The sequence below is a fragment of the Bombus vosnesenskii genome, unplaced genomic scaffold, assembly GCF_011952255.1.
Source record: "Bombus vosnesenskii isolate JDL3184/JDL3185 unplaced genomic scaffold, Bvos_JDL3184-5_v1.1 scf7180000013273, whole genome shotgun sequence".
NCBI classification, from domain to species: domain Eukaryota; kingdom Metazoa; phylum Arthropoda; class Insecta; order Hymenoptera; family Apidae; genus Bombus; species Bombus vosnesenskii.
Window position 1 is genome coordinate 217,129 of NW_022882931.1, and position 27,686 is coordinate 244,814.

General features: G+C 43.2%; 3 protein-coding genes and 1 pseudogene across 5 annotated transcripts in view; all 4 read left to right on the plus strand.

Annotated features, from left to right (window-relative positions):
- The window catches only part of LOC117231692 (transmembrane protein 132C), an 80,913-nt gene that overhangs the window by 32,217 nt on the left and 21,010 nt on the right, over nt 1-27,686 (plus strand). For all 3 annotated transcript variants that reach the window (XM_033490363.1, XM_033490361.1, XM_033490362.1), the window contains exon 2: nt 18,907-20,014. In XM_033490363.1, coding sequence (XP_033346254.1) covers nt 18,907-20,014 — 1,108 coding nt within the window. The remainder of the gene's footprint in view (nt 1-18,906; nt 20,015-27,686) is intronic.
- Nucleotides 4,050-6,037, plus strand: LOC117231697. The gene is made up of 2 exons (XM_033490369.1): nt 4,050-5,090; nt 5,454-6,037. Exons 1-2 carry the CDS (start codon nt 5,061-5,063, stop codon nt 5,958-5,960), a joined length of 537 nt encoding a protein of 178 aa, XP_033346260.1. The 5' UTR covers nt 4,050-5,060; the 3' UTR covers nt 5,961-6,037.
- On the plus strand, nt 6,687-10,323 carry LOC117231699 (annotated as a pseudogene).
- On the plus strand, nt 15,904-18,405 carry LOC117231696 (phospholipase A2). Its single transcript, XM_033490368.1, has 4 exons — nt 15,904-16,151; nt 16,505-16,664; nt 17,565-17,723; nt 18,193-18,405. Exons 1-4 carry the CDS (start codon nt 16,007-16,009, stop codon nt 18,269-18,271), a joined length of 543 nt encoding a protein of 180 aa, XP_033346259.1. The 5' UTR covers nt 15,904-16,006; the 3' UTR covers nt 18,272-18,405.

A 27,686-nucleotide genomic window follows, 5' to 3' on the forward strand; every position in this document is an offset into this window, starting at 1 on the left:
AGAGCGTAATATCGAATCAAAGCGCAGACAGTAATCGGTCGTTCGTCGATTTTCTGTCTCATCAAAGATGTCAGATATTTACTGCGCGGAACAGATCAAGATTCCACCGACGTACCCGTACGTTATAAAAGAGTATGCGAAAGCCGCCATTCGTACACAACCGTACGATCTTCTGCAATGGACTTGCGCTTATTTTCGAGCCCTTGCGAACAACGATATTCCCCCTGTCAAAGTAAGTGCCTAACCTGTTCGTGATTTTCCTCGGATTTTTTCGTTTTCTCTTCTCGAGAGACGTTAAAGGACCTGTTCCGGGTGATGGGGGGTGAAAGGACGACGCAAGAAGAATACAGGGGATGATAGCTAAGATCGAGAAAAATGAAATAGGATAAGGAACTCGAGCAGAAAAATCGTGGTGCGCGTTTAATCTCGCCGGTTTGTCTCGTTCGAAGATAAAGCGAAACGTGTGTCGCTGACGTATCTTTTCTACATCCCTATTATCTTACAAAGGGATGATTAAAGTTTATTCCAACGGACGTTCGTTCCTTTTCGAGTGGTTGTTCGAGTAGCCTCGTTAAACGTAATCTTTTCTATCGCTTCCATTGTACGTTATACGTTTAAAACCCCGTCGATCCGTATCGTATAATTAAGCGGATAGATAAGTAAATCAATCCTCCGGCTAAATTTAATTATTCAAGTTCGGTTAATGGCATTTCGTTTGGTTTGCATGGCAGAGTTCGTTTAATCAGTCTCGAAGCAGCGCTAAGAAACGTGTTCCATAGGTTGAATCAGATTTTCCAACACAATTAAGAATTTCGTACCAAGCGCGATTAATTCTCGTTGGCTTTCGAGCGCGGTAACTTTCGTTAACTTTCAATGTGTTTCTGCCATCGTGGTACAAACTGGCGAAAAAGAGCGATTCTTTTTATGAAAAATTAAGTGGAAAACGTAGAATAAAGATTTACGTGCGAAGCTTCGGTTCGCCGTGATTTACCGCGATTTTTATTGCAACGATCGTACATGTACGAAGATCGTGAATCGAGGCATGTAAATTGAAATATCGATCGACTCAGGCTCCATCGAGGGTCATTAACAGCGTACAAATTTTTTTGTTCGATAGGAATTTATCGGGATTTTGTCAATTCGTTCGCCTAGAATCTAAATTTCCCAGATTTAATTGCGATCGGTTCGATTAACCAGCCAGACTGAGGAAAATCGATTAACTCGGTTAATCGAAACGATCGCTGTAAATTAATCCGCTCGGTGGAGACCGCTGGCCGTTTATTGGCCACCTCCAACGCCCACCTTTTCAGGATTTTTCTTTTTTAACGTTGATGCATTATAGACGACGTCCATGACCGGACGCGAATAGAATCCAGTTATGGGATTCCAGCCTTGAACTATCGGATTTCCCTATTTTCCTAGTTTCTTCTCTTAGGATTTTTTGCTCGCGTCGAACGACCAAAGTAATCTCGGCCTGACATAAAGCATCCATGTCCGTGACCCGAAACAATACTCGAAGGATTCCGGTCCGGCCGAGACATTGCTCGTGCTATTTTTACACAGGGTGTATAAATCTCAATCTTTATCTCAACAAAGACGTTTCCAGTAATGCTTATTTTGTTTCCAGAGAGAAAGAGAGAGAGAGAGACATGTTACGATGTCCGTTGGCTAACACGTTATAGCTTAATAAATTCGTCACGTACGAAACTACAACGCCTACCTAAATGAAAACACGTAGTTACGTTAAAAGAAAATAAAAGTGATCTTGAAATCTAGGCGTTCGCCTAGATAAGATTTCCGAGCTTCGTAAAATAAGCTGTCTCCTTCGAAGCATGTTCTACTTGTAACATATTTTCCAACGACCAATAGTTAACAAGCTAACCACGCGCAAATATAAAATAGATCTCGTACAATCGCCTCTATATCGAGCTTCTTGCCTTACTTTCTCTCTGTTGTTTTAAATAAGCGTTAAGCAAACGGTTATTAACCGGCGGGAACGAAACGGCGTTGCAAGGTCGAAAGAAAATTTTCACCTTCGATCGTCGCGTTTATTTCTGAATTACTATCGTGTTTACACGCGATCCTTTAACGGCCTATGAACCCACGCCTTTTCTTCCGCTTGCGTAAAAGCGATCGATCTGTCGACGCCACAGTCGTTACAGTTTACAGTTTACGCTTTACGTTAACTCTGCGTGATCGAGTTACGGACATTGCCTATGACTTATCGTCAATAACGTAACGTCCCGAGCAATTGTCCGGTTGGTGATCATAGATCGTTAACCTTGTGGTATATTTTCTTAGGAAAGATTAGAGTACCCTCCCTTCAGCCATCCGTCGGGTATCACTCCTGGCTACCTGAAGACCCTCGTGAACGTGTTCGGTCACGTGGAGAACGTGTGCCTGAGAAGGATACTGTTAAGCTGGCAGGGCATCTCTTTACCCGAAACCACTCTTTTGCGAATGTTGCTGGTAGGCAAATTTTTGCCCGAGAAAGTGTGCGACTTTTACAAATTCCTGGCGATCGCTTGCGGATTCTTGGGCAAGGTAAGCCGTCTGGCCTGAAAATAGCACCTCCCTGCCAACATTCTCGTATGAAATACCTAAAATAGAGCGTGCCTATAAGCCCACCTCCTCCTCTAGCGTGTGATCTTTATTGCGTCCTAAGAATAGTATTTTTAGACCAGACTCGTTCATCGATTTAATAATCTCTTGGTACCAACGTACGTCTCGTGATTGATGAAGCAACAGTGGTTTTTATCGCGTGGGTGTATCGGTATAAGCTGGCATAAACACAGGCACTTTTTTAGCTCGGTCGGCGAGATCATAGTTTTTACCGCAAGGTCGTTTATTAGTCTAAAATAATTATATCTCTTGGATCCTCTCCGCAAGAAAATTCTGTGGTGGAAAACGCGTAACGGATAGAGATAGTTCGATCTTTCTTTCGAATTATACGAAACGTTGTCTTGTTAATTTATCGGAACGATTTACAGCGTGCTTATGCTCCAGACAAAACGTTCGACTCGTTAATGAAATTTTTCTCCGCCGTGAAAGAGAACGTTTCTCCGGGCGTTTTGTATCAACGGTCTTTCGAAAATACATAAAATTGCCGCGGACGAGGCACGTTCCTCCGCCATGTATTTAACTCACCGGACCTTAATGCGAATCGATGAATCATCGTTACCGGCTGAATTAAATTAATCACTGGCCATTGTTGCCGGCTACCAATTCGCGCCGATTCACCTACATCCTTTGTGACTTACCCCCGCAGAATCTATTCGAAACGATGATATACGTGTGCGAATTGCTGACGGAGGAGCCAGAAGGCGGCTCGGCGATGATACCCGTGCGAACCTTCGTCCGCCTCTACGAGTATCTAGCGATGCTCGATTGCAGCGGCGAATGCCCCTATGTGATAATGGAAGATGACACGAAGGAGATTTCACCTCCCAGTGAACCGTCCACCCTTACCGGCACCTTCGACTCTAGACTGTATCTTGTGCCATCCGCAGTGGAAGAGGTAAAAAGCGAATTTACGAACGCGTTTACATCGCGGATGATATTCATCCAGCGTGAAAGAACGGAGAATTTATGCCGCAGATCGTAACGCTTATAACCTGCATTAAACATTTTTATAGCGCAAAGATCTTAGATAGTACGTTGATCTAAATTATTTCCATTAGCAACAATCGTCGTAAATAGCCGACGTTCCTTTCGCTTACGCGGCGATGATCATCGATGACGGAACTTTCTTTCTTCGGGTTACCAACGAGGTAAAATCAATTCGTCGATGCAAAATTCGTTTTTCGATCGATTACTCGAACACTGGTTTCGTTAGAAATTATGGCTGTTTACTCGTTACTGGACAAATTTAGACGTATCACTGTCGCTTCGCTATGAATCATCGTGCATTTGATTCATCAGAAGTGGAGATTTGCCCTACTTTATTCATTAGCCACTTTGGACATTCGCTTCGACTGGGATACAGACGAAAACAGTTCTCTATTCCTTGCTCTGTTCTTTAATCAGTCACTCGAAAACTAGGTTCGTCAGTAGCAATGGCCGTTTACTCGTTACCGAACGAGATTACACTTATCACTGTGTCTCTCCACTACGTATGAATCATTCATTCACTTGGACATTTTGTACGCTGGTCGCTTTACACGTTCGCTTTTGCATGAAATACGAGTATGGACGAAGACAATCTCTACGCCTTTTATCGTGGATGAAACATTCGCGCGTGAAACGTTGTAAAGCGTAAGTTCACGTTAATCCCATTTTTCATCGAATCGGAAGTTCGATTCGCTGGTCGATACGCGAGTGCATCGTTTAATAGAGAGGAAAAATGTAGCTACGTGTGCGTTGTGTGGCGCGATGTACAATTCGGACGGAGATTATCTACTGTGGTTCCCTGTAGCTTATTCGGCGAGTGGCGAATCATTTTTCAGGGTATTCGGCATCGGTCGCGATTAATGGAACGGAAAAGGTTGCGAGAGCAAACGTGGCACTCGACGAGCTCGTCGAGTGCTTGCCCGGCAATCACCAAATATAATTTCGTTAATAACGCACCGATGCAAATGGAATCGCCGCGCAATCGAAACAGGACCAGAGAAATAATTACTCGATGCGTGGAACCGGGTGTTTCAGCGCCCTCGGTAAACGGCGAATCACGGATGCGTAGCGCAAATTTACAGAACGTACTGATTGTAGCATATTTTAGCGGAAACGCTGCTTTTCCCTGCTGTGAGTCGAGTTAATTCAGTGAAAATCGATCGGATCCGAAGGCAGAGGGTACCGATACTCGGCCAATTAACGCTTTTGCCAGTCATTTTTCTCCGTTCTCTCTCGTTCTCCGACAAACATGCCACTTTTAATCGAACTCCCGTCAGGAAGAAGAATCCGGCAAGCTGGATGTTTGTCCGTTTACTCCCAGCGAAAGTCGATCTTCCGGGATCTTGCAAGTTTTGAAGGATTACAGCGGTGACGCACGACCTTCCGAAGTTGACGAAGCGCAGCAGGAAGTCGCCGTTGCGGCGCTAAAAGACCAGATCGACGTCGGATCGATGGTATCGGAGAAATTATCGGAGAAAGAGGTTCGTAAATAAGCGGAACGTATCGGAGCGTATAAAAAATACGAGCTGCGGATAAAAGCGCTACTTGGTTTAATTATGTCGCGGTAACGAATGTTGAATCGCGTGGATTGGATAGCTGATTTTCTACCTCGGAGGAGCGTTGAAAAACCGTGTCCCTTTAATTTCGCTTCGGGAATGAGTTTACTGTTTGCCCGTCGTTCGTTAAACGTTACGATTTTTCTCTGCCAGCAGACCGAATGGTAATCTTGCAATCGTTTGCCGACCGTTCGGTGTTTGTTTGACGACTGAAAAAAACAATTAATCGTTGATGCGCGGCTGATTTCTCTGGCATTTTTAATACAACGTATCGAACGTTTCGTTTAGCGAGAAACGAAGAGCGAGAGTCATGTTAACGTTGGTCGCGATTCGTCGCAACCTGCCGTTCCTGACAACCATTTCTTCGACACGGACTACAGCGTTTACGACAGAGACTCGTTCCTGCATTACGGAGAAGAGGATAGAGGGGAGACGACGGTGTCGTACGAGGAAATCGATGACTACGAACCCATCGGGCTCGAAAATATCCTTCACGGTATTTGCGAATGTCTGGAGCCTGTTCGTGAGACGGTACGCGCCCCGACGCCTCCGCCACCCGACCCTTTCGAGGGGTTTCTGGAAAGAATGAAACAGGAGGTAGACGAAGGCCGTCTCGAGATGCGTTTTCGAGTGGAGGGAATCGGTCCACCAGTCTCGACAAATCGCATTACAGCTGTGAGTCTGTGGCTGTCAGACTGTGCTCGTCGCCAGGAAGGGCTGGTTGGTCCGCGAAATATCAGACATTTTCTTTGCCCCGATCTCGAGGATTGCCAACACGATAACAACGTGGATTGAATGCGATCGATAGCTTGCACCGTGAGAAATATATCTGTCACACGATATATCCGTAGTTGAGTGGTCGCGATCAGCTAAAGAGAGTATGTACATTAATCCGATAACGTTGAAATTCTTGTCTGGGTTCGTGACATGTTATAGCGGACCGCGAAATTAATTTGAACATTCAGCAGGGGACATTTTTTTATGAATACGTTACATGAAACTTTTTGAAATCTCATCCGCAACACGACGAGACAGTACTATCGTGATTATAATATTTGTAAAATTTACAACCGACACGGAGACGTGTATAGATGATGTTCGTTACAAACATATATTTGGTAAAAAAAATTAGCTCCCATGTAATAAATTTAATAAAAAGCCAGCATGCAGCATAGTCTTCGAGATACGTTTATGGAAATGATCGTGCTAATTATTGTTACTTACTAATGTGGTAATAATTGAACGTTCAACTATTTGGCGAAATGTATTCACTTAAAAAGTATCTTGTATCTTCTACACGCTCGTTACGAATTTTCAGATTCGTTTCAAATTTGATCAATGTAATCGTCATAGTCGTGCTTCGTTACAGCGTTAACGAAATATTTGAAACCATTTTGCGTGACCCGCGTAATATGTTCGCGTTAATTTGATATCGTTGAAACTTTTGTCTGCCGATGTGACACAGAAAGAGACACGTGTTGCTGGGACGTCTCCGCTCGTCCAGAAACGCGATACACGTACATGCCCCTGTTCACGTTCGTGATCCGCGATTCGAACTAACGAATAATTTACGTTGCAGAGATCATTAAAATATATAGACGGACGAATCGTGCGCGGCCACCTATAAAACATCAACGTGTTTCGACCGTTTGCGTTTTATTTCGCGCCACGCAGAGATAATAACCGTCACGAAACGCACGCAACACACGCTGTTTGACTTTTAACTCGGTGCATAAATTACGGCTGGTAACAGTCAAATTTATGCACGTTTCGGGCCATTTCAAATTCCTGTCGTGATTCGAAGTTTCGTCCAAATTCGTCGCATTACACGTTCGCTTCTGTAATTGGTTTTTCGGTGTTTTAAAAATTTTGTTGGCCGATTATCGCATGGCTCGGGCGTAATTTCTAAGAATGAAAACAATGAAACTGGACCATAAATGGAAAACACTTTCTCATATAAGCGTAAGAAACAGCCTACTGTGCAATTGTATTCCGAACACTGTTGGAACTTCCGCTGGACAAAATTTGGAGAAAAAGCATTTCAAATATTACTTAAAGAAATTCTGATCGGAAGGAACCACTTTTCCTTCTGTTTCTTGGTATTTTCCCGAGTTTCTGGGCCTCCACCGTATTCTCCTTCGTTCGTTTTCTGGCTGTTGTTCCACGTGTACCATGCAGGTCCTTGGATTGTCATGCGTTTTCGCTCTCTGGCTCTCTTCCCACGTCTCTGTTCGCGCACTTCAGCCTATTATGTTCAGAAATCCCGATCCATTTTCTGCTACTGAAATTAAGAACGGACTGTCGGAGAGATGATTTCCTTCTTACAATTATACTAGGATATTTCCAGGTAAAGGCAAATGTAAATTTTATATTTTCTACGTGCATCATGGATGGATTCACTCACAGTAAAAGATCGGTTTCGTCTAATACGAACATCCAAACTGACCAAGTTCAATTTATTCCAATAAATTGAACGAGTGTACATGTTAGAACAATATTTCAGAACACGCACGATTCTCATTTTCAATTTTTGAAGATTTTGTCAGTAAAAAGTATTAAAAGTTCCTATGCACAGGATGAATGGGTAAAAACCAATGGCGAAAATAGTTCGTTATCTACCGACTTTGTCAAGAAATGATTACACTCTTTAACTTTTATCTCAATAAATTTCATCTCGAGCATATTTTGATACAGTCAATAGATAACGGGTTGTTTCTCTTTTTACCGACTCACCCTGTATAGTCTATTGGTTATGGACGTTCTCCATGTTATTATATTTCCTTCCCGCAGATACATTATGATGCGGCATAGGTAATATAGCAAGTGGACCGAATCAGTTAGGACGTTTAAAATCAACAGATGCATGTTGCCGAACTCACGACATGTGTCCCGATGTAATTGAGGCTTATAAGAAGAAACACGGATTGACTAATCCCGCCTTTTATTCCAGGTTTTTCCTTAACGTTCTTCTTATTCTCCGCGCTTTTGCCGGAATTCTTTCTAGCGCGAAGCCCACGGCATCGGTGCCAAACCAAAGGGAAGTTTCTTTTCTAGCGCGCTCGTGTTTCGAGGCAGACGTTCGAAATTAATTCTTCTTCCTCGGGGCGACGTTGTTTCTCGTACGGGGTGCACGATTTTCCTACAGTGTCGCACAGAGCGAGACTGTAACGTTGGCTTTCAAGCCTGACGCGGACAACATCCAAGCCGTTAAACGTTCTACTTTTATCATAGAACTACGCGAACGTTAACGAGCGCGGTAATGCCAGGTTCGCGTGAACGCCTACGCGGAATTTTCGTCCGGAATCGACCAAATGTCCAGTATCCAGTGAGAAATTGCGCGCGATTAGACATAACGCTATGCGCGAATTGTAGGCGTGCCCAGCCGGTTGCTACCTCGTATGAATCATTCGCCGTGCATATCGAACGCTAGTCGAGTCAAGATGAGAAGCCGGAATTTGTATCTCGGTTACTTTTCCTTGCAAGCTGCTCCTTGAAACTCGGAAAATGAAACCCGTCATCGAGCAGTTGCGATCCCATGTAGAACTTTCATCTTGCAGACATACTATTCCATTTAAGTAAGTTTCTTACTTTTCTAACCGAACCGTGGGTGCCATAATACGTAGGATCATAAGGTTCCTACTACTACTTATTCGATAGATATGAAAATACATGAAAATTTTTAACGACTTTTAGAAATAGCTTATTCGCTATGAACTAGTTGGAGTTAAGTTTCGAATGTTCCTTCGACTGCAAGTGGTTAACTGTAAACGTTTCAATAAGCATCAGGAGACGAAGATAAAGGAAGATTTGGAAATTTGTTCAACAGGTTAAGTTGCGACTGCGACGAAAAGTTTCGTCAATGTCTTAAAAAATCGAAAGACGAAATAAGTGCCAACTTAGTAGGATTCGCCTATTTCACCCTATTAAGAACGCAATGCTTCCGAGTGGATTATCCTATCGTGGACTGCATAGAAAGATCCTGGTTGTAAGTGTAATTACCGTTCGATACGGACGAATGATTTTTTTCTCGTGAATTTCAGCGAAAAAAGAACTTTTCATTCTCTTGCACGATAATTTATGAAATAGTAAAATCAATGGAACAGAGAGAGTTACAATTTATATATTATCGATCTCATGCTGAATTGTGCAATTGCAAATCGAATATAAGGGCAATCGAATAACTTATAGATTTCATTTTTAAAACTATTTTATCATCGATCTCGTTACTGTCACACGAGCATTTATTATACAGGGTGGTTGGTAACTGGCGGTACAAGCGGAAAGCGAGTGATTCTACGCGAAAAAAGGAGTCGAAAATATAGAATAAAAATTTTTCGTTCGAGGCTTTGTTTTCGAGAAAATCGACTTTGAACTTCCGCTCGGTACGCGTGCACTTCATCACGTCTCGTTATAAGGGATCTCACTGTAGATCGTTGTCTCGATGGAAAAATTAGAAAAAAAATTAAAACAAAATTTTTATTCTATATTTTCGACTTCCTTTTTCGCGTACAATCACCCCCTTTCCGCTTGTATCGCCAGTTACCAACCACCCTGTAGATTAATATTAGATACATAGTATTAGTCCAATTGTGCAAGAGATTCTAGTTATATAACGAGCACCTATGTACAAATTTAGAACAATATGAATGCTATACTGTCTAGTATACAGAATAATTTATACAGAAATGCTCAGAAATCGCCGCAAGAATACCCGATCGAGTATATTTCCTCGTACAGTCCAATGGACTGGATTATGAAATATACAAGAAACAAAGCACGCTCGTATCACGCAATCTCGCTGATCTGTCACAAATACAATACATATTCGTCTAACAACGAAATAATCGCGCGGAAATACAAACTACAGTCACCTCAAAGAGAATTTTCTTACAATTACAGTTTGAAACGTTGCAAGAAGTACCGGTTCGATACGAAAGGCCAGAAGAAGTATCAGTGGTTCGATTTACTCGAATACTAATCTTAAGCACGATCCACAAACGACATCGAGTATCTTAAAAAAAAAGTCAATATTATAGAACTCAACTTGTAACAAAGTTGCAAAATAGCAGCATAAGGATATAAATGTCACACTCTATCAAAATTACGATATGACGCAGATATTCACAGGCTAAATAAAACGTTGATACAACCTTCTAAATTCACAGGATAAATTTGTTCCTAATATCCCGTCAGATCGAGGATTTATTAAGACGATAGGAGAAATGCGCGGAAATTAATTTTGGCTCTTGACACATTCACGTCCGTTGGCAACAACGTGTTGTCAAGTGTTAGTGTTCGATGATACCACGTTAGTATCGTACGGAAGTCGATCTTTTGCCTAAACTATACGAACTTGGAATTTTTTCGCAAAAAAACACCGGTTACTGATTGAAGTCATTAATAAATTTACGCGGGCGGCGAGGCGCTTATATAAGCAGAAAGTGGGTGCAGAAGTGCTGCGCATGGATTTTCACGAGACTGTTTGGCTATTTTGGATATTCATAAAAGTATTTTTAACAATATTATACAAGATATCTGTTTTGTTATCGATGTTTTATGATTATAGATGTTTTATTATCGATCAATTCATATTCGCGCACGTTGAAGATATAAAGATGGATAATAAAAAATTACGAACACATTCGCTACTATCATCGATGGAAACAAATCGTATTTTGTTTCTTGTACTTATGTACAATATATTTAATAATACGATGTACTTTTTAGATCAGAGTACAAACATTTTCCTTAATATGACGCTGGGAACGAAAGTGCCAAAAAAACGAAAAAGAAAAAAAAAGGAAAAACGAGAGGCTGTAGTTTATGCACGAGGTTAATCGAAAATAATGTGCTATATATTGTATGTGTATAACCAAAAGATAATAACCATCACGAACCGCACGTAACACACGTTGCTTTAACTTGTAGATAAATTTATGCACGTCTCGTGCCATTCCACATTCCTGTCGTGATTCGATCATTCATTTCAAATTTGTTCCATCGCATGTCCGCTTTCGTACTTACTTCTCGACGTTTACAAATTTTATTGGCAAATTATCGCATCCACCGAACGTAATTTTCACGATCAGCGGCGCTGAAACTGGGTCGTAAATGGGAAATATTTCCTTATATAAGCCTAAGCAATAGCCAAACGTGCACTTGTACTCTGTTCATCGTCGGAAGGAACAGCATTTAGCTCTGCTTTACGGCATTTTCCGAGTCTTTGCACCTCCATCTTCTTTATTTTCCCCCCTTTTTCCGCCTGCCGTTCAACGTGTACCGTGCGGATCCTGGAATTGTCGTGCCTTCTCGCTCTCTGGCTCTCCTTCCACTTCTCTCTTCGCACACATCAGCGTGTTATGTTCAAAGATTTGCTGACAATGAAATGATAAAACCATCGGAGAGGATAATATTCCTACGTACGAAGCAAATTTGGACTTTACGCCATGGAAGTGCATCGCGGAGTTTGCATGCACCGTGAAAGATCATTTTCGTCCAAGACGGTCAGCCAAACCGACGAATGAACAAAGCAAAGCCAGTAAAGTACATTTACATACATTCGATAAATTCGGTGGATCATCCTGACGTATTCGTGTTCGTTAGAACAACGTTCTGTCGGAACACGCATTCGCTGTAATCGTGTCCCGATAGAAGAAGAACAGCGTCACATGGCTACGATAGTTTTCATCATTTCCGACTCTTGGGAATTTCGTGAAGGAAGCTATTCGTTATTCGTGTTCTTATATTTCCTTCCGCCAGCAACATTATATCGCGGATACGGCAATAAATCAACCTAGAAAACGGGGATGTAAGGGATCTAATCGTGGCACTAAACGCAGATTATATAATTCCACCGTTTGTACCAGCTTCTTCCCAACTTTGTTCTTCGTCCTCTGCGCTTTTCTCAAACTTCTTTTTACCGCGATGCTCGCGGCATCGGTGCTGAATCAGAGAGACGTTTCTTTCCTTGCGCGAACGCATCTTCAGGCAACCGCTTTGAATTAGTTGTTCTTCCTCGGGATAGCGGAGCGATGGTTTTTCTCGCAAGGAATGCACGATTTTCCCGGAGTAGATGACAGAGGAAGACTGTAACGTCGCTTTGCATATCATACGCAACCGACGTCCGCGTCGTTCAACGATTCAACTTTTATCACAGAAGCAGGCGAATGTTAACGATCGCGGTAATACCGAGTTCGCGTGAACGCCCACACGGAATTTTTGCCGGGAATCGACCGAATGTCCAGTATTGAATGAGAAATTAAGCGTTTAGGCGTAACGCTGCGCGCGATTTGTAGGCGTGCCTAGTCGGATGCCACCTCGCGTGAATCATTCGCTGTGAATGTCGTACTCTGGCAAAGTCAGAATCAGAAACTCTTTGTTGCCCGTTGAATTAGTACAGCGATCAGTTTCTTGCGAGATTCTTCCAGGGAAATGGGAAATCGTACTCTGTCTCGGGCAACCCTTTGCAATCTTACGCATAGAACTGCTATGGACTGCTATCCATTTCATTTGTTTCCTTCTTTTCAATTTCAACGTACAAAGCGTTTCTTTAGGAATATGATACACAGCAGTACGAAATGTCTATTATTTATGCTGAAGATATCGAGATACATTAAAGTTTTAAACAACTTTTATTCGACTGTCAACTAATTGGAATTAAATTTTAAATGTCCCTTCGAATGCAAGTGGTTAATCGCGGACGTTTCAATAGCAACGCGGAACGATGGAGAGTTGATATAGAAAGATAAGTAAATGGAAAATAGGATTGGACATTTGTACAACGGGTTAAGTTGCGACTGTGACGAAGAGTTTCGCCGTTGTCTTCGCAATTCGCGGGAAACAATTAGTGTCGAGCTAGCAGTAGAAACGTATTTCACTTTCGTGTTAACGAAATGCTTCCGACTGGATTATCCTATCGCGCTGTGTAAAACCAGATTCTTGATGCAAGTGTAATTATCGTTCGATGCAGACGAACGATCTTTTCTCGTGTTCTCATAGACGGCACGAAAGGTTAGCGAATAGAGCGCAAAACATGAGAAAATAACTGTTTATTCTCTTTTACAATAATTTACCAAATAGTAAAATCAGTGAATTAAAAAGTTACAATTTCTATGTCGCTGATTTATCCTTGGGAATTTTACAATTTCAAATAAAACATGGAAATAACTTATGAATTGTAGAATTAATTTCTAAAATTTCATTTGCCTTATCATCAAACTTGATAATCAACTTGTCACAGAAGAATTTATTACGCGTGACGATCTGTCGCGAGTATTCGTCTATCAAAGAAATAATCGCGCAGGAATTTCCACTCAAGTAATTTTAACGAGAAATTTCTTGCAATGATCTCTTGCAACTTTAGAGGGCAGCTTCTTACGATTACAGTTACTTCCAAAAAGTACCAGTGGTCCGATTCACCCGAATACGAATCATAAGGACGATATCGAGTATCTCGGAAAGGATCGGTATTTTACCTCAAACTTGTAATAAAAGCGCAAAACAGTTGCATAAAAATAAATGTCGCACCCTATCGGACGTACGACATGGCGGAAGCGTTGACGAGCGAGATAAACGAGTTTCTTTCGCGCGCGTAGCTCTCGTACGGAGGGGAAGAATGGTAAAAAAAAAGAAGGAAATTACATGGAAACGGGAGAAGCACACGGCAACGAGCGAGTAGCGCAAAAGATAAGCGAGCAGAGTTGAATTGGCCTCGGCTTTCCGCGCGTTTTCCTCCATTTTACGCGAGAGGGTGTGCGGGCACCTGGCGCTTAGTGGAGGATTTCCCCGGAAATTTATGTCCGGATCGAGCGCAGCCGCGCCACGCCACGAGCCACGCCACGCCTCGCCCCGCCGATTTACAATTTCTCCCGCTTACCTGTGTGAACTTTCGAACGCGGATAAGTACGCGAACTTTGTTTCAGCGAAGGAAATATTCTCGAACTACGCTTTATCGAGACTGTCCCGTGTCTCTCGACCAGTCCGGCGAAACCAATTTTTTCGATTTATGGAAGAAACGGAGTGCTGCCTCGAGCGGCTCGATACTGTAATGCCATACTGGCTATACTATATTAGGCAAATGACGTGGTATCTGGGAAATCGTTGATATTTCTACACGACTTTCCACTCGAACTTTTATCTGGCAAATCTTTATCGGAGCATCTCGGCTCGGAACGACAGATTCCCTGGTGTAATAAGCTGGACAGCATCGGTGCTTGCGAGACCGAATCGAACGATGTTTCGAGCTGCTGGACTGGCGGGCACAAAGTGCTTCACCGTGTTCGTTTCTATGTTAATTTAACGCAGCTTATAAATTCGCAGAATTACTCGCTTTTAATATAAACATGCCGCTATATCGAGGATTTATTAAGGCGCGAAGGAAAATGCGCGGATTTTATGAAACTAATTTAGCCTCTTAATATAAGCTGAACGTGTATGCAGAAGCGTTGCACATGGATTTTGACGAGACTGTTTGGCTACGTAGGTCGTACACGGGCGAATATCTGTTCGAAGTACGTTGAAATATTTGGAGCTCGGACGAAAAAACATGATAAATGTACATTTGAAGATCACGCCGGGGAATATACGAAATTAATTTTCATTCGCTACAAGATAAACGTGTATGGGAAAAATGTTGCACACGAAGTTTGATCGGACGTTTTATCGAGATTGCATAATAAAGAATATCTATTTGATGTAACTGATAAAGATCACGATAAATCTATATTCGAAGACCATGTAGGATAAATACGTATAGTTGACTTTCCATCTACTGTGTCGTTTGGTGGCTAAAGAGAAGTATTTTAACACGAAATGATCGAAGAAGAGAATAATCTGACAGATTCGAAGATACAAGACCTTTGAAAATTGGCGATAAATAAATGACGCTTTGTGAGAAACGAGTGATATTAATTTACTCGTTCAACTTGATTAATATTCGACTGTACAATTAATCGTATTAATATTTTTGAAATGTTCAAGAAAATGATCGAAACGCGTATTCTATCACAAAATAGACCTGCCGTGTGCAAACATACATTATGTTATAAAGTTTCCCAGAGAACCTACGATAAGATAAAGTATTTTGAAGAATATAATAAAAAATATCTATAGTTATTTTATTGACGAGTAACATACATTCGTGTACTTTAAAGATACAAATCGATAATAAAAAGTTAATATCGCATAAAATTACCAACACATTCGCCACCATAATGGATGCGAATGAATCGTATTTTGTTCTTTATACTTGCGCGCGATATATTAAATAATGCAATATACTTTTCGGATTAGATTACGAATATTCAGGAGCGAATGTGTTAAAAGATTAAAAAGTTGGAAAATCGTAGTTTAGACACGAGTTTTAATCGAAAATAATGACCTATATATTCTATACGTATAACGGAAAGATAATGACTATCACGAAACGCACGCAACATATGCTGTTTACCTTTTAACTTCGTGCATAAATTACGTCTGGTAGCAATTAAATTTATGCACGTTTCGGACCATTTGAAATTCCTGTCGTGATTCCAGTATTTGTCCAAATTCGATGCGTTACACGTTCGCTTCCGTACTCGCTTTCCGGCATTTTAAAATTTTGTTGGTCGATTATCGCGTCGCGTGGAAACATAATTTCCACGATTAGAAGCAATGAAACTAGGTCGTAAATAGAAGGTGCGCCCTCATATAAGTCTAAGGAATAGGCAAATGCTCGCTTGTACCCTGACCACCATCGCAAGAAATCGCTCTTCGTCCTGCTCCTCGGCATTCTCCCGAGCCGATTTAGGTCTCCACCTTCTTGATCTTTGATTCTTTTCTGCGCCTGCTGTTCCACGCGTACCATGCGGACTCTGGAGTTGTCGGTTTTCACTGTCTGGCTTTGCCTGCACGTCTCTGTCCACGCATTTCAGCATATTACGGTCAGAGACGGCTATCCACTTGCTGACGGTGAAATGATAGAAGTATCGGACAGGATAATATTCCCAGGTAAAGGCAAATTTGGACTTTAAGGTTTGAGCATGAGTTTTTCGTCTACGTTAAGGCATTTCATGGACAGTGAAACATCATTTTCGTCCAAGACCGAAACCGACGAACGAACGGAGTAAAGCCAGCGGCTACGTACTTTTAACGAATCGAATCGTCTGACGTATCATGTGACGGATCATTCTGACGTGCTCGTATTCGTTAGCAGAAAATCCCGCGAGAACGCGCATTCATTGTAACCATGTCCTGATAGATGAACGACGTCACATCGCTATTGTAGTTTTCCTTATTTTCAATTCTGCGGAATTTCGCGAAGAAAAATGTCCTATATATAAGCTTGTATTTCCTTCCACCAGGAACATTATGGTGCGGAAACGGTAACATAGCAAATGGAACGAACGAATTAGGGTCATGGAAGCAAACGGACGCATGCTGCCGAACTCACGATATGTGTCCCGATCTAATCGAGGCTCACGGCTCTAAACACGGATTAACTAATTCCGCTGATTATACGAGGTTCTTTTTCCAACTTTCTTCTTATTCTTCGCGCTTTTCCCGCAGTTCTTTTTACCGCGAAGCCCGCGGCATCGGTGCTGAACCAGAGAGATGTTTCTTTTCTGGCGAGGTCGCGTCTTGAGGCGGCCGTTTTTAAATTAGTTGTTCCTCGAAGCGATGCCCTTTCTCGTGCACATTTTCCCCGGATAAAGTCTCGAATATCAGTTTTCCAACTAGAAGGCAACCAACGTTCGGGTCGATTCAACGTTTATCGTAAAACCAGCCGACAGTGTTAACGATCGCGGTAATATCGGATTCGAGTGAACGCCCACTCGGTATTTTTGTCCGGAATCGACCAAATGTCCAGCATTCAATGAGAAATTGCGCGCGATTAGGCGTAACGTTGCGCGCGACTTGTAGGCGTGCCGAGTCAGACTCTACGTCGCGTGAATCACTCGTTGTGAATATCGAACTCTAGTCGAGTCAGTAGCAGAAGTTGTTGCCCGTCGAATTCGTACAACGAACAATTGCTCGTGAGATACTGCTGGGAAAATGGGAAATTACACTCTTTTGCCATCTTACGTAGAGCTGCTATCGACGTTCAATTTTATTCGATTTTTTTCCAGCTTTAATATACAGGGTGTTTCTTATTTTTCTAGTCAAACCGTAGGAGCATAATACACAGGAGTATAAATTATCGGCTATTATTTATTCTAAAACTAGAAAAATACGCTTAAACTTTAAAGAACTCGTGAAGATAATTTGTGGTGTATGAACATGTTGAAACTAAATTTCAAATGTTGCTTCCACTACGAACGATTGATCGTACACGTTTCGAGAAACAAAGGGCAACGAGAGTGAAACGTTGATACGTTAGAACGATGAGAAAATGCAAGATCGGATTTGAAATTTCTTCAACAGGTTAAGCTGCGAGTGCGACGAAGCGTTCCGCCATTGTCTTCACAATTCTGGGGACACTGTTAGTGCGGCGCTTGTAGGAAGAACTTATTTCACCATCTTAAGAACGCAGTGCTTCCGATTGGATTATCCTATCGTGAAATGCAAAGTCAAATCCACCATGTAAGTGTAATCACTGGTCGACGCAAACGAATCATTTTTTCCCGTGAGTTGTCTCAAAGGGCGGTCAAAGTTAGCGAACAAAGAGCAGAACATGGAAAAATAACTTTTTATTCTCGTGCGCAATAATTCATCAAATGGTGGATGAAAAAAAATATGCTAATGAAAAAGTTACAATTTCCACGTTATCGATTTGCTTTTTGGAATTTTACAATTTCAAATGAAACAGGGTAATGGAGCAACTTGTGATTTGTAGAATTAATTTCTAAAATTTCATTCGCTTCATCGTGAAACTTGATACTGAACTTGTCACAGAAGAATTTATTACGCGTGACACAGCCTCGCGGATCTGTCACGAGTATTCGTCTATGAAAGAAATAATCGCGCAGAGATTTCGACCCAAGTAATTTTAACGAAAACTCTCTTGCAATGATCTCTTCCAATTTTAAAGAGAATCTTCTTACAATTACAGCTTAAGACGTTGTAAGGAGTACCAGTTGGATACAAATGCTCCGATGAAGTACCAGTGGTTCGACGTACTTGAGTACTAAGGAAAATGCAACAGACCTTAAGAACGACATCGAATATCTTCGAAATTATTATATTGTAACGATATTTTACCTAAACTTGTAATAAAGTTGCAAATTGGCCGCATAAAAATAAATATCCTAGCCTATCAAACTTACGACATGGTGAAAAAGTTGAATTCGTTTTACGCGCGTAGCTCTCGTACGGAGGAAAAGGGTTGTAAAAAAAGAATGAAAATTACATCGAAACAGGGGAAGAACGACGAAGCGAGATGCGATATATTTAATAATAATGCGCTATATTTTCAAAGTTAAACCATGAATATTTCAATTCTGCCTATATGATCCCGGTAGCGAACCTATGAAAAAACGTAAGAATAAAAAGCAGAAGAACATAGTTTAGACACGAGTTTAATTAGAAATAGTGACCTGTATGTAGCTATATATAACTTGAACCTTCCATACACGAAGTGCTTGGCAAAGTTTGCAAGTGCTCGATCGAGTGGTTGTCTTTCGATCTCTGATCCAATGTAGCTCTTCTCGCGGCATATTTTCTCTCCGTCAAACGTTTATCCGCGGTCGTGTTAACCGCAAGCCTGTCTCCATTCCTAACTCTTATCCATTCGTCGTTACCAATTTAAATTATTGTTTGGTTTCAGACGTGGCTGCCTCGGTGGAGGTTCACTTCGAGAACAAGGATGGGGGATTTTTCTTGAAGCACATACCGAGGCAATACTATCCTGTCCGAGGGGATTCTATCTCGTCGATATCTCCATCGACGGGCACATTATCTAACGGGGTTCTGTCTCCACCGCCAGGCTCCGTACTCTCGAGAGACAAATTCACGGTGTTTCAGACGAGCGAGCCGGTGTCCGTTCGGGCGACCTATGGGCCATTTAGCACGAAACAGACCGTACCGGCTCGCTACATAGTTCCAGATCCGTTGGACGCGTTACCGGGCCCGGAAACGAGGCGAAACCTAACAGCGGCGACGATTCTGGACGCGCAGGAGTTAGGTGCGCGTCATCTGGACATGTCCGCTCATCTGGTTGGAAACAGCGTGCCTCGTGACTCGCCCGTGCTAAGAGTGCTCTTTCACGCCGGAAGCGAGGCAGGCGGAAGGCGTCAGTTGCTTCTCGCTCGACATCAAAGAGTCTGTGTGGTCCTGCACGCGAGCTTGGCCGCTCCATCGAGGAGCACTGCCAACAGGAACAACAACGGCAGACCCTATTCCTCTTCCTCGTCTTCTTCTTCTTCCTCTTCCTCTTCCTCTTCCTCCTCGTACTCCTCTTCTTCCTCTTCCTCTAGTTCTTCGTCCGCTTCCGCGCTAACGGCAGCGTGCAGCCCCGATGGAGAGAACGGAGTCTGTTTGGCGCAGATCACCATACCAGCCGATTGGTGGGCACCGTTACCTCCTCCGGACGCTTCTGGCCGGGTCAAGGTCGCCAAGAGCCTGCCCAGGCTCGTGCAGGTAGCTTACTCCGTTCTCGAGCCACGAGCAGAGGAGGCTGGCTCGCCTGACAACGGGGCTGGCTTCTGCAGGCCCAGAGTTCAGATTCAACCCGTCACGCCACTGGGTCAGGTACCTCTGGCTCCGAACCGGGCCGATTACAAGGAGCTCAAGGCCGACGATTCGCTGACACTCCTGGTGCCCCACGGGCCCCTTTATCCGAGGTCTCGGTTACACGTTCCAGCGTTCCTGCATCCGTCCAAGGTTACCGATCCGAGACAGGAAAGGCCACCGATCGTGATCGCTGTGTATCTCAGGTGAGAGATCGTTTCTTTGCTAGTCCTTGACACGAAGAGTCGTCGATTTGATCAGCACGCGGAAATTGCGCTTTCGATCGTTCGAGCGGTGTATTAGGTTGCCCGAAAAGTGTCTTTCTTTTACAGACGCATCCTTATACAAACATGAAGCCTAATTTGTGATCTTTATCTTGATAGAACAAAATGGATCATACGTAATTCGGAAAAATAATATAAAACGAAAAATGTTGTTCATCCATTATTTCCTTATAAAAAGAAAGAAACTTTTCGGACGACCTGACATTAGGTCGGACAAAGGACGACCGGTTTTTGGTTGTGCAAATTATTAGCGTTAATTACGCAGATGATGAAAGAACGTAGTATACGTAGCAACGATTTGCCTACATTGTTTCGAGGAATATCCATCGAAATATTCTCAAACAATTTAGCCGATTTGAACGTCGTGGAAAATGTCTGGCGAGTGCATATTCCCGCCTCACCATTGCTTTATCCGATTTCAAGATAACAATTTTGAATATTTGGCAAAATAATGAGAACGCGAGGTTTCAGATAACTGAGCTGCGAATTGCTATTTATATGTGCAACACCTAAGCTTGGTCAGTGAATTTTATTATTACAACGTGATCGCGTCTCCCAAATTTACAGAAAAAAATGAAACGTATTGAAGCGGTTCTAATCCAATAGCGGGGGGTTGTACACGATGGGGAAGGTTGTGTTTCATTCGTTAACTTCGCTGAAATTGATGCTAAAAGCGGGCTGGCAAAATCTAAATTTGAAAAAAGCGACTTACGTTATAAATGGAACTTGATAGAAGGAAATAAAACACGTATAAAATAATGTGTAAAAAATATACATTTAACGCTCGAGAAAATTAGGAAAAATTTAACGAACAATACGACCGTGGGATACGGAACGCAGAACCGTATTATTCTGTGCCGCCAGAGTTTCCTCTATATCAGGTGGATTACCGCGAATCGCGATGAAACTGCATTACATCGTAAAGCGGTTAAAAATATTTTAAACGTTGAATCTCGCGGCGAGAGACGCGGTTACCCGTTCCATCGGGAAGTTAGTTACATAATAGCGAATTAGCGATAACGGCGGAGCTGTTCGAATTCGTTGCGTTTCTTTTGTACGTAATTACGAGCCGTTGGAAAAGTAATTACGAAAAAGACGAAGCACGTTTTCGCAACAGAGAAACTTGCCAGACGAAACGAGCAGCTCGAGATCGCGCGTACAGTTTTCGTTTCTTTTTTCGTTTCGTGCCCGTTTCAAGTTCAAGATAATCGCTGTTCGAACATACTTGCCAACTTCCATTCGATTTTTCCTTTTCCTCGCGTTGAAAATACACCGATGAGATACGGCGAAGATTCTGCGAGCTCCTGAAATTTATTTTGCTCGCTCGTTCGTCCGTTTTTCGTCCACGCGAGCGGAACTGTCTTAATGCACCCCTTGGGAGAGAGTAGCGGGAGTGGCATGGAAAAAAGATCTGGAACGGAGAGGAGGAACAGGAATTTTCTAATTGGATGAATTGTCAAGCACCTCGCGTAAAGTTACAACTTTTCCATTGTTAGTAAACTCTCCAACAGTTTCCTGCTCCTTGTCACCGACGTTTCGTTCGTGCTCGCATAAGCGATTCGCGAGCTGCACCGCGGCAATCAGGCTCTTTCAACGATCCTATCGTGACCCCTTTTCTAACTCGACATCGTTGCTTGATAATTGCTATCGAAGCTGACTCGTTGAAAAAGCCTGGTTAGATTCATGGACCAGCCAGACCATGGACCTGATTCTATGAATACAAGAAACAGTCGCGCCTTCTGTTAAAGTAGATGGGAAAGGGGTTTCGTATTGTACACGCGAAACGATGCTTCTTAAGCCGGATTCGCGTGCATGTATGTTCAGGAAAGTGTAGATTTTCAAGAGCTCTGCTTTCGTGGAAATCCATCGCTTAGATCGAATCAATTTCCCGCAGGCAATTTTTTCATTTTCAATCTCTCTCTCTCTCTCTCTCTTTTTCTCTCTCTAAAAGGTTTCTAAAAGAAAACCCCGGGCGCATTAAAATGAAACGCGTTTCGACCGATATGCGAGAATAGAAATTAGATCGTATCGAGGAATAGTCTGGTGCGAAATTAGTTTCAACAAGACGATTCGCGCTCTGGTTGGGATTAAGCATATCCCTTTAACGAGAAATCAAGAGCGCTATCTTCACTCGCTTAGAAATTCGATTACGGAAGGAGTTTGCACACGCGTCCTTATCTCGCGTGATAAAAGAATTTGCGCTCGTGTCCTCGAGTCTTATCCGAAAAACGTCGATTTATTTTATGTACCGTGGCCTCGACACTTTCTCGAGGAATCCTGCTTTTATTTTCACGATATCGGCTTCCAACGTCAGCCAGGAATTTTATATAATCGGCGCCCGCTTGCGGCTACACGTTTACAGCTGTTGCGACCGCGATATTGGCCAAATCCCGTGGTTCTCTCGAAAATATCGTGTACGAGCAACGAAACCGTATCCAACCGGCCGTCTCTCGGTTTCGATCATAATTATCGGCCGAATTATCGGTGACACGTTGATGCTTAATCGAGCGAACGTTCCTCGCGATGTACCGGTTGCGCAATCGGCCGGGATGTCGCGTTGTTTCGTTACGGGATCGATCGCCAGCCGTACCAGTCATTGAATAAATTGTGGCCGTAGCCCGACACCGGTCGTTCGTCAACGCGATCCGGCAAGCTTCCCTCGCCTGTCGAGATCGTCCCGATACCAGCCGTTTTGCACGTCGCCGATTTGTATGTAAATGCCAGTCGATGGCCCCGCGGAAATAACTTGATTCGGACTTGTAATTGCATGGACGAAACGCTTGCTGTCATTCCGCGTACCGAACAGGGGGTTGGTTTCGCGTCGAGGGCAAACTGAGCTCACCACTGTTCCCTTTTTGCGTGGACGTTCCTTTTCAAAAGCCGGCCAATTCTCGCTCTCTCCCTACCGGGGACTAGCGCGTTTACCCTTCTCTCGTCAGGGACGACTAGCCTTTTTCTCTGGCGCGTGAATATCGCGACTAACCTGCCGCAACCTTTCGTAACCCTAATTTCCAGCCGACACGAGGTTAACTTGATTAAGTCGGAGGGTTCGTTTGCTTCGAATAATCGACCTCGACCAGGTGTAATTCGATTTGAAAAAAGACGAGCTGCTGTTCTCGTTCCCCTTGGCCAAGCTGAAAACTCTCTATCGATCTCCGCAGCGTTGATGTACGCTAGTACGAGAACGGGGCCGAAGCGGAAGACTTATCTACTCGGTCGGCAGGCACACAAATCGAATCTACCGCTTGTTTTGCATCGTCTATCGAATTAACGAGCGCTTTGTCCCTTGACCGGAATCGTAGCGCCGCTAGATTCTATTTTGTATCGGAGAGACGGTCTCTCGATAATTCACGCTCGCGATTGTCCACGTCGTGCACACCGGTCGCACGTATCGATTTCGCTGCGCCTCGAACGCTGCAAACGGTTGCGTTTTCCGCCGCGTATATCGAAACTATAAAGGTAACGTGGGAACATTAGAGCACCGTAGGAAAAATGATTCGTTCCAATTACAGTTCTGCTCGCGTGCTACAAAAAAGAAAAAAAAAAAAGAAGGATATTACCTGACCCCAAAGCGGAGAACAACGACGTAGAACAAACGTTGAAAATGTAGCTGCGCATTTTCACCCGTCGGAGAAATAGCAAAACGAGAAACACGCGACCACGTAAAATTCCCTTCGTTGCGTTTCGTCGAACTCGCAAAAATTCCCTATCTCTCGCGCCCTCGTTTCCACGAGGATAATGTTTTTGAATTTCTTTTTCTGCCTATGGGATACCTCGAGGTTGAGGATTTCAACAGAAAAACATACGTATCTACGCAAGATGTTCCGCATAAGTTACAGCGCTACCGATGTTGCGGCTACGTACGAAAACAAGTCGAAGGTATTCGATCAAATTTTGTCGTATCGCCGCTGAACATGGAACGTAGCAGCTGATAAAAATAACATTCCTTTGGAAAATAAGAATATCTATCGATGTTTCTCGCAGTCGCTGTAACCGCGAAGACGCGCGATCTGCCGATATCTTTCTATCTTCTATCTAATCAAAATCACGTAGAATGTATACGTTTAGCTGTAAAGTCAAATAAAAGCTCAGTTTTAGTTTCAAATTGTTAAACTTGCTCGTAAGAATCGAACAATGTGACTTATCAGATTTTGCTGCTGTAGCCTTCGGGCTAAGAAAAACTCACGGTGCCAATCGAGTTCTCGTTTCTCGCGCGGCGAACGAAGCCTCCGCAAACGAACCGCGAACAACGCGAGCAGCTATTCCATTGGTGGCGCGAAGGCGAATCGGTTGGGAAGAGAAGAGTGCATTGATATTTATCCGACGTGGCGTCGGATAGACGGCAGCTATCCTCGCGCATCGTAACTTCCCCGTAACACCGACCTCGTGACCCGGTCACGTAACTGGAGCGTGAATTCTCGGGAGCGAAGACTCGGCTAGAACGTAGCCAAGCCGGCGTCGCGACGCCAGGCAAATGTCCTTTCGAGTGGCCGCGAACGACCAGCTTTTTTCCCTTTCGTGACGGAGCTAGCGATCGAGTCGTCTCGACATTTGCCACGTTCGATATTGCCTTACCTTCCTCTTCTTTCTTCCTAACTTCGTTTACGGATACTCGCCTGTAAATGTTTAAACGCGTCGTTCCGTCGCCACACGAACTGCAAATTAACTTACTTATTCATTTACGAGTAATCCTTTTAGGTAGATGTAGGTATGCGAATAACGTAAAAAGATACGATGTACAGTATATTGGAATCCTCGTAACTCTAAGCGTTGTGGTGTATAAGTCGCTTTACGAGTCGAAATATTAAGACGCTCTGTGTCAAATTATTTGTCATGAATTTAGATGCGTTATTCTACCAGCGGAACTCGAGTTCGCAAGAAGTTCCAGGTCTGTAAGTGTATCATCTGCAACTTCGAGGTAATATGCAACTCGAGATATACGCGTATCTGTACAATGATATCGTTAGAATGAAATATCGTATCACAAATAGCAACCGTCATGCTGCTGATACGCTCGAAGACCTATTAATGAATCTTGAACGCAGAGCCGCTTATACCGATAATGTGATTCATAAGAGAGGTTTGATAAAAAAAGAAACAATTGGCTTCTATAGATCGCAAGTATCTTCTGCGAACGATAACGCAAAGCGTACGAGATTATAGTTATAAGATATTGTACAATATTTTGTTTCTCGGCTCGTCGTATTACGTATGTCATATCACTGTACTCGATTAAAAAACACGCTAGTCGCGACAAAGATTCTCATCTCGATCCTTGTACTTGCACGAGAGAGAGAGAGAGAGAGTACGCTTTCCTTTGATGACCGTGGTCTCGTTTAATTACGACGCGGATTAATTATTTTTTACGAAGAGGATTAGGTGGAGGGGCACGAGATTCGCGTGTAACACGCCGCTCTTCTAATTAAAACGCATTAGTGGGCCGGCTCGCTGCCACTGCCATTAATCCGCATAAACCATTTTCGGGACGTTTTAATTACGCCCGCTGTCGACGCAGTGCGTAGATTTCTCGTTATCAACGTCTCGATATTGCGTCTCGTAACGCGCGAGCCAGTCTCCTCGGAGCCGATCGTTTAAAATTGCAATCTTGGCCAGCAAACTGCGACGCGACCACCGCCACGCCGGATGAACGATCTCCACATTTCTGCGGCTCGGCTGAACACGAGGGTCTTTCACGAGGCGCGTTATTGCCAGCAATCGTGAAACGCTACGCTATATCGCTTTCGAAAAGCACGCGAGAGAAATGTGGCACCGCTCTCTTTCGCAACGCGAATTCCTTTGATTAATTTTTATCGAATCCTCTCATCCATCCGGATATCTCTGTATTATTGATATTCGCCATCGTCACGTTCCATATATCTTTGTTATCGCGTTGTGCCTCGCGCTTTCGCACAGGATGACCCTCGACCCGTAATCGAATCGGACAGAGCGAAAAATATTTTTCAAATATACAAACAGCAACAGCCGGTCGGAGGTTTTTGCAGCGGAGGTGTTACCGTGAACCACTCGCGTTCGAGAGGCACGTCGAGTGGATGATCGACGTCGCGCGCGATCGCTCCCGGGGAGTAAAACGCGATATATATAATAGGTCGCCGTTCCGAGGCAAACGATTTGTCTAAACGGAACCCGCACCCGTGAATAGCCACCTTGGCCGACCATATTTCATCGTGCCCGAGAAAATTCAATTTCCAATCTGGTACTTTGTAATCGCTTGGGATAAGCGACGCCGCGGAAACGAACGACGAGGATTCCGCCCGTCTTTCCATTTACGTGCCGTACTAGATAAATTTTTTTTGTCGCGAAATATCACTATGGGAATACCGGCCGACACGAGACAGAGACGCGAAACCTTGCACGAAATTGATTCGTACGAGAAACTCTGGTCGATAAACGATGTATGCGAGACGGTCGATAATTTATGGAACAGAGAGATTCGATGACTTTATGACGGAACAAGGTTGAAAGTTTGTTAAGTATAAGCGAATTTGCTTATTAATTTTCCATTAGACAGGCGTATCGCGGCGAAATTTCGCTATCCTTTTCCTTTTATTTTCAGACATAGAATCTTTGTGTTGGCATCCGGTTGAAGGTACAGACATCGATTATGTATTTTTAGACTATAATATATTACGTCGATGCGACGCGCATTCACAGAGAGTTTCGCGGTTCATTGAACGCTGCACCGAGTTCAATTCAGATTTGACCCTAAGGATTCTAGTAATGACATGTATATGAGGTCGTATAACGAGTATTAGGTTGTCCCAGAAGTTTCCTTCGTTTTATAAAGAAACGATGGATTGCTTGATATTATTCTATTGAATTATGTTTGATCCATTTTGTATTCCAATAGAACAAATTATATTGTTTCCTCGTAAAACGAAAGAAACTTTTGGGACAACCTGATATACATCGTTGACTGAATATTCCGTATACCAAATAGTAACGATCTTGAACGTTTCTTCGAACAAGTACAAAACAAATTTATTACGTAAACTGATATATAAATGAAGCTTTCTAGGAAGAGAGTGATCTTGATATCTAGTGATTAATTGTTCGGAGATATGAATTCGTAAAGATCAGTAAAGCGCTGACTAAGATGTTTTAAATTGTGCAAACGAACCAGGATCGTCGTTAAATTAGCTTGTAACAGTGATTAGTTATCTAGCATCTTGCTTGTAGAGATTATGCTCGTATAATTTACCGGAAGAGTAGAAATCACTTTATACGGAGGAAAACTTGGATCGTTTGGCAAACATAGAGAGTCGAAGCTATGACAGGTTTTGCGTTATGCCATGGCAAACGAGGACGTTGTTGAAACGACGGCCAAACTCAGGGTTGAAAGTGTGCCGTGTGTTCAGGCCAGCAGTTAGACGCGATCGAACGGAAATCCGATACGTACGCACCAAGGAGGTGACGCTTCGTTTGCAGTCACCTAGGATAATTGAAAGGACCGAAGGGCTGGAAAAGTTGACGATGTGTGCCCGGTCGGTCGCATTATTCCAAGGAGTTGAGCCGATAATTGCCGGGCTGTGCATCGATCGCGAGCACAACGTGCCTATGGTTATTGGAAAAAGTA

Coding starts and splice junctions, on each gene's coding strand:
- LOC117231697 (XM_033490369.1), top strand. CDS start 5,061: ATGGTATCGGAGAAATTATCGGAGAAAGAG. Junction 5,091..5,453: donor AGAAATTATCGGAGAAAGAG/GTTCGTAAATAA, acceptor CGTTTCGTTTAG/CGAGAAACGAAGAGCGAGAG.
- LOC117231696 (XM_033490368.1), top strand. CDS start 16,007: ATGCGGACTCTGGAGTTGTCGGTTTTCACTGTCTGGCTTTGCCTGCAC. Junction 16,665..17,564: donor AATTCCGCTGATTATACGAG/GTTCTTTTTCCA, acceptor TTTCTTCAACAG/GTTAAGCTGCGAGTGCGACG. Junction 17,724..18,192: donor TGCAAAGTCAAATCCACCAT/GTAAGTGTAATC, acceptor TTACAATTACAG/CTTAAGACGTTGTAAGGAGT.